The 15,860-nt window shown below is 36.7% G+C and overlaps 1 protein-coding gene across 1 annotated transcript in view; it reads left to right on the plus strand.

Annotated features, from left to right (window-relative positions):
- Positions 1-15,860, plus strand: part of CPB1 (carboxypeptidase B1) — a 55,965-nt gene that overhangs the window by 17,521 nt on the left and 22,584 nt on the right. The window contains exons 2-4 of the mRNA XM_047876559.1: positions 4,918-5,158; positions 5,271-5,346; positions 11,881-12,005. Coding sequence (XP_047732515.1) covers positions 5,049-5,158; positions 5,271-5,346; positions 11,881-12,005 — 311 coding nt within the window. The 5' untranslated portion in view covers positions 4,918-5,048. The remainder of the gene's footprint in view (positions 1-4,917; positions 5,159-5,270; positions 5,347-11,880; positions 12,006-15,860) is intronic.

Below are 15,860 nucleotides of genomic sequence, written 5' to 3' on the forward strand. Positions count from 1 at the left end.
AGTAGTTATCTGTTGTCACTGTATTATTGCCTCAGGTGAAGCGAAACAGTCAATACTGAAATTGAAGAAGAAAGCCACCTGGCTTTCTAAAGCAGACATTGATGGCTTATGGAATTTTTTCAGCTGGTTAGGTCTCATACCCTGGGGAGGAATGGCTGAGGTCAATGTTACAGATTGGTTTCATCATGCTGCTTAGAGTCCTGTGGATATTAACCTTAATTAAATGCCACATTAGATAAATTGAATGGATTTGGTCCTAGCCCCTGTCAGTCAGATTGATCAGAGTGACCAACAGAGTAGCATACTCATGAGGAAATTCACCAGAAATCAAGAGGGTATAGAAAAGGGTAGGTATTGAGAGACAATTCTCCATGGATCCCTCTGTTTCTATACACCCCAGGACAGCTCTTATTCTGGACTATTTTTTCAAAGATGTTTAAATAGCAAACAGCTTGGAAGACAGAAGTGACATCTCCCTTTGTGGCAAAGGAAAGTTCTGTTTGCCCTCCAGGATAATAAAGCAAACGTCAAAGACAAAAGCAGATTTGCTAGCAGGCCCCTCATGAGGTTGAGAGTTTCCTAAACTCAATATTCCTCAACTGTGACACAAACCTCTGTACCCAGCATCCAACTGGGACACCTTCACATTTCCCTATGGGACTGGAAAATTAAAAGACCGATACAACCATAAAGTCTATGCCGTCTGCTATGTCATGCATAATAATGCCCTTTGATTCTGACCTAGGAATTTCATGTCTTCTGCCAGCCTCTATGAAACTGTGGAAGGACAGCTTATCATCTTATAAGTAGGATAAAATTTCAGACCCTTCCATTTTTTGACAAAGACCCAGATTAATATACAGAGATAGCATGCATATAAGTTCAAAGTCTAAATATTGTAATTATATCAGTTCTCCCCAAATTGATCTATAGATTCAATGTAATCCCAATCAAAATCCCAGCAAGATTTTTCATAGAAATTGACAAGTTGGTACCAAAATATAAATGGAAATGTGAAGTATTTGGAATCAAACTTAGAAAAGAATAAAATTGGAGGACTTATTTCATGTTAAGACTTACTATAAAGTATAATAATCAAGACATTGTAATAGTGGTATAAAACTAGACAAGATCAATGGAATATAATAGAAAGTCCAAAATTACACTCCACATATATGGTCAAATGAATTTTGACAGAGAAACCAAAATAATTAAATGGGGAAAGAAGTCTTCTTAACATACAGTAATAGATATACTGGAGATCCATATTTTAAGTTTGTTGATCCATACTTCACACCATAAAACCCAAATGACAAAGCTCTTTTAAGAAACAGGCAAATATGTTTGAGACCTTGGGATAGGCAAAGATTTGTTGGAAAGAATGTAAAAGGCATGAACTTTAAAAGGAAAACGTATATAAACTGAAGCTTCATCAAAATTTAAAACTTCTGCTCATAAAAAGATAAAACTGAGAAAATGAAAATGAAAGCCACCTACTGAGAAGAAATACTTGTCATACATAATTCTAACAAACGACTTCTATGCAGAATATATAAAGAACCGCGACAAAGCAATAATAAAAAGCCAAATAACCAAATTTTTTCAAAAAGGCAACTGACCTCAATAGATGCTTGACAACAAAGAATTATAAATGGTCAATACATATATGAAAAGATATGCAACATCATAAGTTTCAGGGAAATAAATACAAATTAAAAGCACAATTAGATACCAGTGCACACTCACTCGAGCAACTGGATACTGGTACAAGCTTAAAATGGTACAACTACTGTGGGAAAAAGTTTGGCAGAATCTTAGGTTAAACCTTCACCTACATTATTATTTAGCAACTCCACTCTTAGATATTTACCTCCCCCAAGGTGAAAACCTATGTCAACAAAAAGGTCTGTACAAAAATTTTTACGACAGCTCTATTCATAATAACACAAAATTGGAAACAACACAAGTATCCATCAACAAGAAAATGAATAAACAAATTGTCGTATATTCACACAATGAAATATTACTTGTTATTAAAGAATAACAAGCTAATAATGCAAACAAAAATACTAATATATCTCAAAAACATTATCTTCAATGAAAGAAGCCAGACACAAAGGAATATTTATGGTATGATCTCATTTATATGAAGTTTTAGTACAGGCAAAACCAATGTATGAAGCTAAAAATCCAAATAGTGGTTGCCTGAGGGGAATACAGAAATACTAGAAAGTTCTCAAAAGAACTTCTTAGTTATTTTGAGAGTTCTGATGAAAATGCTCTAAACTTTGATTGAGATGTTTGTTACATGAGTATATATACATTTGTCAAAACTCAAACGTTACACTTATATCTATATAATTTATTACATATAATTCTCAATTCAAAATGAAGAATATACTACAAAAAATTATAAAATATATTTTTTAATTTAAATTCAATTTAGTTAACATACAGTGTAGCACTGGTTTCAGGAGTAGAACCCAATGATTCATCACTTACATAAAACACCGAGCGCTCAGCCCAAGTGCCCTCCTTAATGCCCATCACCCTTTTAGCCCATTCCCCCCCACAACATCCACTTTCCCTCCAGCAACCCTCCATTTGCTTTCTGTATTTAAGGGTCTCTTGGGGCACCTGAATGACTCAGTCTGTTAAGTGTCTGACCTCGGCTCAGGTTATGATCTCACAATTTGTGTGTTTGAGACACACATTGGGATCTCTCTGCCCTCAGCATAGAGCCTGCTTCAGATCCTCTGTCCCCCTCTGTCTTTGCCCCTCCCCCACTTGGGCTCTCTCTCTGCCTCTCTCAAAATAAATAAATAAACTTAAAAAAAAATGAGCCTCTTATGGGTTGCCTTCCTTTCCATTTTTACCTTATTTTTCCTTCCCTTCCCTTATGTTTATCTACTGTGTTTCTTAAATTCCACACAAGTGAAATCCTATGATATCTGTCTTTCTCTGACTTATTTCACTAAGCATAATACACTCCAGCTCCATCCACATTGTTGCAAATGGAAATATTTCATTCTTTTTGATCACTGAGTAATAGTCTGGTGTGTGTGTGTGTGTGTGTGTGTGTGTGTGTGTGTGTGTGTGTGTGTATGTGTGTCTTTTTTATCCATTCATCAGTTGATGGACATATGGGTTCTTTCCATAAGTTGACTACTGTTGATAGCACTGCTATAAACATTAGGGTGCATGTTCCCCCCCCTTAAAATAAGCATTTTTTGTATCATTTGGATAAATACCCACTAGTAGTACAACTGCTGAGTTATAGGGAAGTTCTATTTTTCATTTTTTGAGGAATCTCCATACTGTTTTCCAGAGTGGCTACACCAGTTTGCATTCCCACAAGCAGCCCAAAAGGATCCCCCTTTCTCCATATCCTCGCCAACATCTATTGTTTCCTGAGTTATTCATTTTAGCCATTCTGACAGGTGGCAGGTGGCACCTCATTGTAGTTTTGATTTGTATTTCTCTGATGATGGGTAATGTTGAGCATCTTTGCATGTGTCCATTAGCCATCTGGATGTCTTCTTTGGAAAAGTGTCTATTCATGTCTTCTGCCCACTTATTTATTGGGTTATTTAGTTTTTGTTTGTTTGGTTTGGAAAGTTCTATATAGATTTTGGATACTAACCCTTTATCCAATATGTCATTTGCAAATATCTTCTCCCATTCCATCAGTTGTCCTTTCGTTTTGTTGATTGTTTCCTTTGCTGTGCAGACGCTTTTTATCTTGCTGAGGTCCCAATAGTTCATTTTTGTTTGTATTTCTCTTGCCTCCAGAGATGTTGCGTAAGAAGTTGCTGTGGCCGAGGGCAAAGTAGTTGCTGCCCATTTCTCCTCTAAGATTTTGATGGCTTCCTGTCTCATATTCAGGTCTTTCATCCATTTTGAATTCATTTTTGTGTATGGTGTATGAAAGTGGTCCAGTTTCATTCTTCTGCATGTACCTGTCCAGTTTTCCCAACACCATTTGCTGAAGAGACTTTTTCCCATTGGATACTCTTTCCTACTTTGTCTAAGTTTAGTTGCACATACATCTTTGGGTCCATTTCTGGGTTCTTTACTCTGTTCCATTGATCCATGTGTCTGTTTTTGTGCCAGCACTTATGTCTTGTTATTACAGCTTTGTAATACAGCTTGAAGTACGGAATTGTGATACCTCCAGCTTTGGTTTCTTTTTCAGGATTGCTTTGGCTATTTGGGGTTTTTCTTCTGGTTCCATACAAATTTTAGGATTGTTTGTTCTAGCTCTGTGAAGAATGTTTTTGTTATTCTGATAGGGATTGCACTGAATGTGTAGATTTCTTTGCGTAGTATCAACACATAAATAATATTTGTTCTTCCAATCCATGATCATGGCTGTTTCTCCATTTATTTGTGTCTTCTTCATTTTTTTTCATAAGCTTTCTATAGTTTTCAGTGTATTGATTTTTTACCTCTTTGGTTAGGTTTGTCCCTAGGTATCTTATAGGCTTTGCTGTAATTGTAAGTGGAATAAATTCCTTGATTTCTCTTTCTGCCGCTTCATTATTAGTGTATAGAAATGCAACTGATTTCTATACGTTGAATTGATATCCTGCAACTTTGCTGAATTCATGTATATCAGTTCTAACAGGTTTTTTGGTGGAGTTTTTCAGGTTTTCCACACATTCATGTCATCTGTGAAGAGTGAAAGTTTGACTTCTTACATGACAGGGATGTCCACTCTCACCACTGTCGTTCAACATAGTACTAGAAGTCCTAGCCTCAGCAATCAGACAACAAAAGAAATAAAAGGCATACAAATTGACAACGAAGAATTTAAATTATAAAATAGATTTTATTTAAAACTCATTTACCTCCAAACTATTCAAGGCCTAACATCCAAATAGGTTGAACTTGAGATTATTTGCTCTGTATCCACAGGTGTTGAGAGAGATATCCTCTCAGACTTTACACACCTACCAAGGCAACAATGCCAGGAAAACCAATAATCAAGATTTGATAGTGCCTATCTGCAATCAGAAGAAGAACACAAACAATACCTTGGACTATAAATGCAGGTGAAACACACCCAAAGGACCAAGTCAGTCACAATGTTGGTGCTCTTACTTCTTGTGACCGTGGCCCTAGCATCTGCTCACCATTCTGGTGAGCACTTTGAAGGGTAAGTAAGCAACTCCTTATATGAGCAAGTCCTCTTCCTTGCTATCCCCCAAATTTGAATGCATTACCAAATTTTACATTTTCTCTTCTTCTTCCGCTACCTCGCCATTCAGTGAGAAGGTGTTCCGTGTCAATGTTGAAGATGAAAATCACATCAGCTTACTCCATGAGTTGGCCAGCACCACCCAGGTAAATAATGATCCAATACTATAGGTTTGCTTCACAATTACTTTAAAATCTTAGACTGCACTGTGATTCCATCAAAGGAAGAATGACTGAAATATTAACTATAGTAAGAAATAACCTGAAAAACATTTAATGCCACAATACCTTTTTTTTTCCCCTGCCTAAATTAGATTGCCATAGCCCTATAGTATTATAAATCCATGGTAACTTTTGAAGGAGCTGACAGGACATGACAACTGGATGAGTTGGAACAGTCACAAAGGTCACAGAACATCTAATGTACAGTCACTTCCCTTCTAAGGCAAAAGTGAAAAATGATCAACTTGGATATTACTGAAAAACTGGGCTTCTGTCCAACTTGAAATTCATTTCCACATCCCATGTATCATCTGTTCCCTTTGATTTTCTTTCATTCCAAATCAAACAGCTTGAGTTTTCATGACCTTGCTTCAGGTCCTCTTAATGATATGACATGAAGGAGTTGGGGGCAAAGAAGGTAAAAAGCCATGAATGATTTCCATACTTTTCTTTTACTTTCAAGAAACCAAAATCTCTATGCTACTTAAAGTAAATCCACTGAATATGGGATAAGAACTGATATTTTTAATTATATATGTAGTGTAGCAGGAAGCTATTGTTGACCACAAATAGTTCACTTGGGCCAAAGTTGTTTCTTCATGAAATATAAACCAAAATAATTTGCTAGACCCCTAAATACCTATCTATCTATCTATCTTTTTATAGGGTGTTTTTTTTCTTTTGGCTTTTAAGGTATGGACCAAAAAAAAAAAAAAAAGAAGAATAAGAAGGTACAGTGTCATAATCTGAAATCGATTCAAAAGTTTTGAATTGAAAGAAAATAAGTAGTCATGTATTCCGGCCTTCCACTCAAACTGGAATTTCCTCCATAGAAATACCATCTCTGGTTGCTAGCCTTAATAAAAACTGTTTGAGAACTTTTAAGGATGGAAGGAATGCTGCTTTTCAGAGTAGCCCATTTGCCTCACAAGTCAACTGTTACATGAAGCTAAAAGCTACCTTCTCTAACTTTGGCCCATTGTACTTAGTTGAGCCAAATATTGTCTCACCTCTAAGATTTACCTTTTCCAGGCCTTCTATCATTTCTCTTAGCACTGGTTTACACTGATCATTCCTGGTCACCTTTGGATATAGCTCAATCTGTCTGTATTTCTTTTTTAAAATGTAGCTTTCAGAATTGGCACTAGACTTCTAGGTATGCTCTGATTAATACAGTCTACAGGACAATTGCCTGTCTTCATCTGTAAAACAGACATTTGTTAATGGGGCCTGAGATTCTTTTAAACATCTTGAACAGTTAAAGAATACTCTTAGTTTATAATAAGCCTATGGCCAATAGAAACCAGTAGGTTATTCTTTTTTCACATGAATCATTCTTAGACAAGGTATTATTTCTTCCTGCCTAATTTATTTTTTACCTAAATGCAGGATTTTAGATTTACTGTGTTAAAAATTTATCTTTATAGTTTATTTGAAGCATGATGAGATCATTTAAAAAACTAATTCAGTCATCCATGGAAATAATTCTTCCCCCTAGCTTTGCATCACCAGCAAGTTTGACAAGCACTCCTTCCCAACTTTTATCTTTGTCATTAATAAAGATAAATATTAAGTCAATCAGGGGTCAGCACAGAATTAGAGGCCTCCTTCATGGTTCATTCATTCAATACATATTTATCAAGAGCCTCCAATATGTTAAGTATCGAAAGTGATTCATTAACCAACTATCCTCAGATGTTTGCTCAATTACCCACATTACTGGGGTGTCAGCTCCAGCTAACACTGTGCTTTCCAGCTTGTGAAGAAGAATATAAATGCAGAGACTTTACAAATGCTTTGCTAAGATCTAGATTCAGCATTATATCAGGCTAGTGGTCTCTTTCAATAAGAAGATGAAGTTAATTAGGCCTGACTTACTCTTGCTTTAAACTATGCTGGCTCCCAGGGATCACAGCTTCCTTTTCTGAGCATTCACAATCCATCTGTTTCCAGTTTACTCCACAGCTTTGCCAGAATCCATGCTAAACCCCACGAGCTCCTGCTTCTGGAATTCACCTGTTTTCCTCCTTATGAAATCCAAGATTTACCCCCTCCACTCCTCAGTGATTCCTTCAAGCTCTGATTCCTCCAAGATTGCTGAAGAAGTTCTGCAATCACATGTGCTTTATTGTTTTAGTTCCTAAAATTCAGATTTTACAATAGTCAAGAGCAGAGAATCTGGACTCAGACTCCTAGATTCAATTCCTGGTTCTACCACTTGCTAGCTGGACTTTAGACATCTCTCTGGAACTCAACTTTCTCATTTGCCAAATGAGATGAATAACAGTATTTACCTTATAGGATTGTTATGAGATTTAAAAGACTTGATATCAGTGAAGCACTTGGAACATAGTGATAACTATTTAAGTATTTGTTATTATTATCATCACTACAACTGGAATATAAATACAATTTACATGGCCAGTATAATCCCCTGTCTCCTCATCTATCTTGGGCCTCTATGTTCTCTTTCCAAAGAAGGCATTTCTACTAAAAATTGTAACATGTGAAAAATTCTTTACTTATGGCAATTTCATCTCTCAGTGGAAGTAGAAGAAACAAGAAACGGTATACCCCCTCGGAAAAGTCAAAAGCCAAACAACAGTTAAACGGGAAAACTTTCTTTTCTTCCTGCTGCAAGCATCATGCTTTATCTCTAAGCAATGGGACTGCACATTTCTTCTTTATTCATTTTGTTTCCCACATGAATGAAAAAGAGATATTTTTTTCTCCTTAGCAATCTTGCAAGTGCAGCATATTCTGTACTATAGCCTTCCTGATAAGATCATTACAAGGGCATCTAGTCTTTGTATTCATCCTTGGCTATGTGTCCTTCCTCCCAGCTTTTAAACATATCTTCTCACAAGTTGAATACACTAGAGAGATCTGTGATGACATAGGACTCTAGCAGCCTCCCCTTTTCATCTGTAATTATATACTAAGGGGTTTATTTTATCTCCTTGTAATCAGAATTGCACTTTTTCCTTTATTGCAGGCACTAACCATAAAACCTATCCTCTTTGCTCTGTGCTTTCTTGAACTCTGTTTCTCTATGATGAGGTCCATGTTCGTCTATATGCCCAGAGTAACATGGTTACAGTCTTCCAGTGTTCTCATCACTCCCACTATACTACTAAGTTGCTCCCTACTGTCTGGAACTATGCCTGGATTAGAAGTCAACCCTCCAAACAGGAAAGGAAAATTCCATCAAGATAAAATAGTCTATCAGATGTTCAACTTATGGTCAAATGCAACGTGAAGAAACAGTGTAAATTTGTAAAGAACCAAAGATCTCCAACACCACTATTTATTCTTTTAAAAGCCTAAAAGAATTTACAGTGGACATACTTAATCTTGCTTTTGTGCTGGTTCTATAAGATATTTTAAGAAAGACTCTTCAGTTATTAGCTAGCTGGCTTATTAAGTTAACATTCCCACTGTGCTATCAGTTAAAGATACTCCTTTATCCTCCAACAAATGCTCTTTACAGTTTTTTTAACTCAGCTTCCTGGATTTATAATTTTATAACCTCAGTTTTACAATTTCTTAACATATAATTCAATTCCCCATATCTCACATCATATATTTTACTCCATTTCCATATTTCAGACATAGATCTCGCTCACATGGTCTTGGTGATTACTGAAATGTATATTTATCTCCTTGTGAGAATATTTTGAGTTTATTAATTTTATCCATACTTGATACATTGGTAAACATCTATGAGGCTATAGAGTTCTTCCTGATTTTTGGTTCCATTTCTCCTAAGAAGCACTAGCAACTAACTCCAGTATAGTAAGTCTGCATCACAGCTGGAGAACTTCATAGCGTTGGATGCTGGTATATTTGCTGACAAATTTTCCCTATGTCAGACTGAAATTTATAGTACCTCAGGTTAGGTCTTCAAGTTTTCTGTAAAAACATATTCATGAGATTTCTCTACCTCCATTTTAAAGAATCTATCATTGTCACTGCAGAATCTTAAAAGTTTCTATCTCTCTCAGTCTCGATAGACAGACAGATAGATATAGAGATATAAATATAGACACATAGATACAGATATGTGTGTAGATAGGCAGATAGAGAGAGAGAGATGTCCCAATATTTCGGAGAGCCAAGACCAATGAGTAAGAAGTAAGAGATTAGGAAAGGCAGCTTTCAACTTAATATCACAAAAAAAAAAAAAAAACAAAAAAAAACCACTCATAAAGCAATTAGGCTATTCTGAATTGGCACTGAATGTATTGAAGATTGTATCAGAACCATCACCAAGATATCATACAGGTACCTGCTGCTCTAAGTGAAAAGCTAGTGTCTTAATATAGGTTCCTCAAAGTAGAATCTTAGACAAAGATTCGGGGGCCAAGATTTTGTTTGGGAAGTACAAGGAACACTGGTAAAGAAGTGAGGAGTGATGCAGAGAATGGAAAGCAGACAACAAAGGGGATACTATTAAGACAACTACCATAGACGATGATTAGAGCTTACTCCTACAGAGAAACTCCAAGAAAGGGTAAAATCGCCCACCTCAGAATTATCCCGCCTAAGAAATGAGAGAATTGGAATATTTACACATCCACTTCCCAGGCTCACTGGTTGAGTGCTTCTCTGTAAAGAGTTATTACTTTGCCACCTCCTGGCTGCTGCAACCTGTTAGCTTGGCTTTTTCCAGTTCCAGGGGAAAGAGCCTTCACAGAGATGAAGCTCGGGGCGGTAAGGGGTCCCCTGAGTACACTAAAAGGTCCCAGCGTTATGTGTGGGTGGGGCACTGTCAAGTTCCCTACTGATGTCTGGAAGACTTTGTGTGCTTTACCAATTCAAAACCTCTGTATCTATAATAAAGATACACATCCCTCTCCCATCCCACCTTGGAATGACAAGCATTCTTAGGAACACAAATTCAGAGTTAACTTTTAAAAATATAATTTTTCCTATAATGTGCTTGTCTGCATTGCCCTTCTCTTTACCATGTTGGCTAACTAGAATTCATCACCAGACCCTTGTTTTCTCTGTTCTTATCATGGCATGCCTTTATACCTCCCCCCACTATCTTTTAACTTTCATCTTTATTTTCTCATCTATAACTCACTAGATCACATTCTGTAGCTAATCCTTATCAAATCATCAGTACTGTCTCCCTTCAACACCTTACTGACAATCACACTTTTCTTCTGGAATCCCTTCTGATATTGTCCTAATGTCTCTGCCTCCTACTACCCTGACACTCCCTGTGGTCCTGACTCATGACTCAGCACCCACTAGACATCTACAATGGTCTCAAGATTACCAGGACAGGATATAGGTTATTGGATTCTCCATAGGCAAGTGTACCTGAAACTGAGTCATGTTAATATCTTACCTAATTAGTTTCAATTGAACAACCTCTAAGTCTTGCCCAAACTCCCTTCTAAGTTTCCAAGCAGTGATCCTAAATATCACCTGTCTCAGGCTGGAGACTAGCTCGTAAACATATAAACAGGGACTGGGTGAGACGCAGGGGCAGAGAAAGACCCACTGTCAGGATCACCTCAAGCTTCAAGGTCTTTTCTCAGCTCAAGGAAGAAACAGGAAAACAGACACCTGAGAGAGGCAACACATCCTTAGTTAATGTTTGTCCATGGGGAAAAAAAAAAAGGAGATTTGAAACCATACATCCAAAAGGGAAAACATTAGAATTCTCAAATATGTCATCCTGTTATTTTTGTGCGTAAATGTCTCTAAAACCTTCCCGGTAAAGACAGAAGCTATGTTTGATTCGCTCACTAATATATTCCTAGTTTCAGGCACAGAGCCTAGCACATAATAGGTCCCTAGTAACAGCAGATGAATAATTGAATGAATGAAAATGTCTGGATCTTTGAGAGCACTTTGTTTCTGGCCATGATGCCAAGATGACCACTGTGGAAAGAGGCATTTTTCCTCTCTGATATATCCTCCACAGGTCAGAGATGTAGATCTTGGTTCTGCACATTACAGTGGCAAGAACAGTGCTGAGTTCCAAGTACAAATGAACAAAATACATCAATTCAAAAGTAAAAAGGAAAGCTCAATCTCTTTCTATTAAATTTTGTGGTTCTAGTTAATTCATCATCATTCATTACAGCACATTTATCCATTACCACAAACACCACTATCTCAATAAGCAACTGCTCCAGAAAATCAATAAATAGAAAAGAACCATTATAGAAAATATTGCAACTAACTAGCATTATGGGAAACAATTACATGTTCTTCATGCTTGATGATAATCAGTTAAGGCCATGTATGTATGTGTAAACATTGTTATTAACATCTAACTTTTGGTTCCAACTTGTTCACTCAAAGGAAATGTTTTTAAGAGATTTCATGGATGATTTGAATTTAAAAATAACTCAATGGAGAAGAATGCTAGCGTGCTTGATGATAATTCACTCATTGAATTATAGGTGTCAAATACAATATATCTTACTCTTTATTCAGATTGACTTCTGGAAACCAGATTCTGTCACACAGATTAAACCTCACAGTACAGTTGACTTCCGTGTTAAAGCAGAAGATATTTTCACTGTGGAAGATTTTCTGAAGCAACATGAACTACAATATGAGTAAGTTTATGTTTTATAACTATTAAAATTCTCTCCCATGTACGTTCTCATCTTAGCCTCTGAATAACCCTGGGAAGGCAAAACTAAGACCAAGAACAGGCTTCCCTAGGGCTCCAAAAAATAGATCATGGCAAAACTGGCCCTACATTCCAAATCTTAAGACTTTAAGCCCAGTAGATTTTTTTTTAGTTACTGTTCTAATAAAAATGGCTTTCACTTTTGAACTCCAATTCAGCAAGATACCTGACCTGCTACTGGTTTACAAATGATACACAGACTACAGGTCAAATCATGAACACTCTATTATCAATCAGCTAGACAGTTTTAGACCTAAATTACACCAAGCCTTCTTTCCAAGTGAGAAGTCCTTATGAATTAGGACTCTCATGCTCCTGACTTTTTGTGTACGCACACTGGACTCAATAAATATTTATTTCAACTTAACCAATTATTCCTATTTTATTATCATTTTAAATTTTTTCACCATGAAAAGTGTACTTCTTAATCCCCATCCTCTTTCTTCCCCATTCCCCCACCCATATCCCCTCTGGTAACCATCAGTTTTTTTCTCCTTAAGAGTCTATTTCTTGGGTCACCTGGGTGGCTCATTTGGATAAGCAACTGACTTCGGCTCAGGCCATAATCTCATGGTCCATGGGTTCAAACCCCACATCAGGCTCTGTGCTGACAGCTCAGAGCCTGGAACCTGCTTTGGGTTCTGTGTCTTCCTGTCTCTCTGCCCTTTCCTTGCTCATGCTCTCTCTCTGTCTCTCAAAAATAAATAAACATTAAAATTTTTTTTAAAAAAGAATCTGTTTCTTGGTTTGTCTCTCTCTTTTCTTTGCTCATTCGTTTTGTTTCTTAAATTCCAGATACGAGTGAGATCATATAGTATTTGTCTTTTTCTGACTGACTTTCACTTAGCATTATACTCTCTAGCTCTGTCCATGTTGTTGCAAGTGGCAAGATCTCATTCTTTTTTATGACTGAACAATATTCCATTGTATACATACACCACACCTTCTTTATCCATTATATCGAAGTGTATGGACACTTAGGCTGCTTCCATAATTTGGATATTGTAAATAATGCTACAATAAAAAAAAAAAAAAGAGGTGCACGTATCCATTTGAATTAGTGTTTTTGTGTCTGAAGGGTAAAGAGCCAGTAGTGTGATTCCTGGATCATACGGTAGTTCTATTTTTAACTCTTTGAGAAAACTCTATACTGTTTTCCACAATGGCTGCACCAATTTGCATTCCCACCAACAATGCAAAGGGTTCCTTTTTCTCCACATACTCTGTGAGCACTTGTTTCTTGTGTTTTTTTTTTTTTTATTTTAGCCATTCTGACAGGTGTGAGGTGATATCTCATTGTAGTTTTGATGTGCACTTTCCTGATATGGGTGCCATTGAGCATCTTTTCATGTGTCTGTTGTCCATCTGGATGTCTTCTTTGGAGAAATGTCTCTTCATGTCTTCTGCCCATCTTTTAATTGCATTATTCACTTCAGGGTATTGATTTGTACCAGTCCTTTATATACTTTGGATAATAACACTTTATCGAATATGTCATTTACAAGTATCTTCTCCCACTCCATATGTTGTATTTTACTTTTGTTGATTATTTCCTTCATTGTGCAGAAAGAATTTTGATATAGTCCCAATAGTTTGTTTTTGCTTTTATCTCCCTTGCCTCAGGAGACATCTAGAAAAATGCTGCTATGGCTGGTATCAGAGAGATTACGGCCCGTACTCACTTTAAGGGTTTTTATGGATTCAGGTCTCACATTACATCTTTAATCCATTTTGAGTTCATTTTTGTGTATGGTGAAAGAAAGTGGTCCAGTTTCATTCTTTTGCATGCAGCTCCCCAGTTTCCCAAACATTATTTGTTGAAGACATTGTCTTTTTCCCATTGTATATTCATTCCTCTTTTGTCAGAGATTAATTGGCCATGTAATTGTGGGTTTATTTCTAGGTTTTCTGTTCTAACCCATTAAGCTATGTGTCTATTTTTATGCCAGTGCCATACCGTTTTAATTACTACTGTTTTGTAATATATCTTAAAATCTGGAATTGTGATATCTCCAGGTTTTTTTTTTTTTTTTCTTCCTCATGCTCCTTTAAGATTAAGGACCAGACTAGGGTCAGACTGAACGGTTCTTCTGTGCAACCTCAAGGCCCCACCACTATCTATAACAGTAGAAGTCGTGAAGATAAGGACTAAAAGAAAGAAAAGTGATTCCTCAAAGGCCTAATACAGAGTTGGCTAAGCTGATGACCCTATCTCCTGTCTCCAAATACCACACTGGTCCATCTAAGCCTCTCCAGATGAGAATGTCTTCCTAAGTAGAAGCAGTTGTCCACTGTCGATACAACAAATAGATAGTAAATGCCTATATATACCAAGTCCAAAAAAGGACAGATATGGCCCTCCTCCCTTCAGAGGAAAACAGACTTTAAACAAAGAATTGCAAAATTGTGTAACAGCTGTCAAGAAGAGAAAAGAGCTGGATATATAGGGGGAAAATGACCAACTCTAGGGTCAGGGAAGGCCACTGGAGGAAATGAGGCTTCAGCTGAGAACTTAAAGATGAGCCAGCGTTAGCCAAAGAAAAGAAAAAATCATACTCTAGGCAGAGAACAGATTATATAACCTATATGTAACCTTATAACTGGGAGAGACTCTGACCCAAAGGCATTTGCACTAGAGGGAAGAAAGAAATGAGGACTTTTATCCCAAACAGTTATTCCTCCGGGAGTGGGTCAGTGAGAAGCAAACAGGGAGTTTGTCAAGCTCCAGTCCTGAACATTCAAATGTTTATCCAAGAGCAGCCTACCACAAGCTCAAGTCCTCATTATATTTTGGGTAAATATACCTTAAAGAATTTCACAAAAAATCTTCTCTTGTTTTGACATCTTAAAAATATAGAATAGTATTTATGCTAGTGAAGACGTAAGAATTGTTACCTATGAGGTCTGTACGTCATCAGAAGTGGTGCGGCCTAACACAACAAGCAAGTGTTCCAGTAAAACACAGACCAGATCCAAATCCTGGGTCTGCACCTTCCTGGTTGTGACCTTAGATAATGTGCTTCATGTTTGTGAATTTCAGTTTCCTAATCCATAATGTGAAGATATTATGCCTCTCCCAAAAATCTGTGAAGATGAACAAAACAATACACAAATAAGTTGCAACTGATACTACTATTGCTGTGACCGCTGCTATGGTTTACTATTGTACAAAGAGGGAGATGATACATTGTTTAAAGGTCAACAGAAACTGTTTTGCTTAACCCCATTATCATGGCTCATATAGCTTAGCTATCTGCTTCTGCCTGAGGGAAGTGTCAAAATGTGACCTTAAGAATTGACTCTTCAAAAAAAAAAAAAAGATATAACACAGTTAAGTTTCAAAATTTGATTAAGATTCATGTCTGTGACTTTTTGCTCTTCTTATTACACTAGGAAGAATGTCAAAAATCCTAACCTTTAGTAGTCCTCAGTAATATTTTTTAAGTGAAAGATTCTTTATAATTCCTTAAGAAAAACAAAGGAATATCAGAGACCATAAGCTAACCCTAGCTACCTGAATCATGTCCTAATTCTACCTATATCCCAAAGCAGTAAAATGGCTTCTAATCGCATTCCTTTTATCAGACAGAAAGTTCAATCCTTTTTTAGTGGGTAAACTTTTTGGGAACTGGATGTAAATGTTGTCTCATCTAGAACATAGGATATTCCCAAGAGCTAAGCTCTTGTTAATTTTTGTTTCTGTTTGCTGCTTAGCACATTTGTAGCATATAATTGTCTAAATATTAAATAATAATAAGTCCCTAGAAATCCTGGAGAA

The sequence above is a fragment of the Prionailurus viverrinus genome, chromosome C2 (assembly GCF_022837055.1).
Source record: "Prionailurus viverrinus isolate Anna chromosome C2, UM_Priviv_1.0, whole genome shotgun sequence".
In the NCBI taxonomy this organism is placed as follows: Eukaryota; Metazoa; Chordata; class Mammalia; order Carnivora; family Felidae; genus Prionailurus; species Prionailurus viverrinus.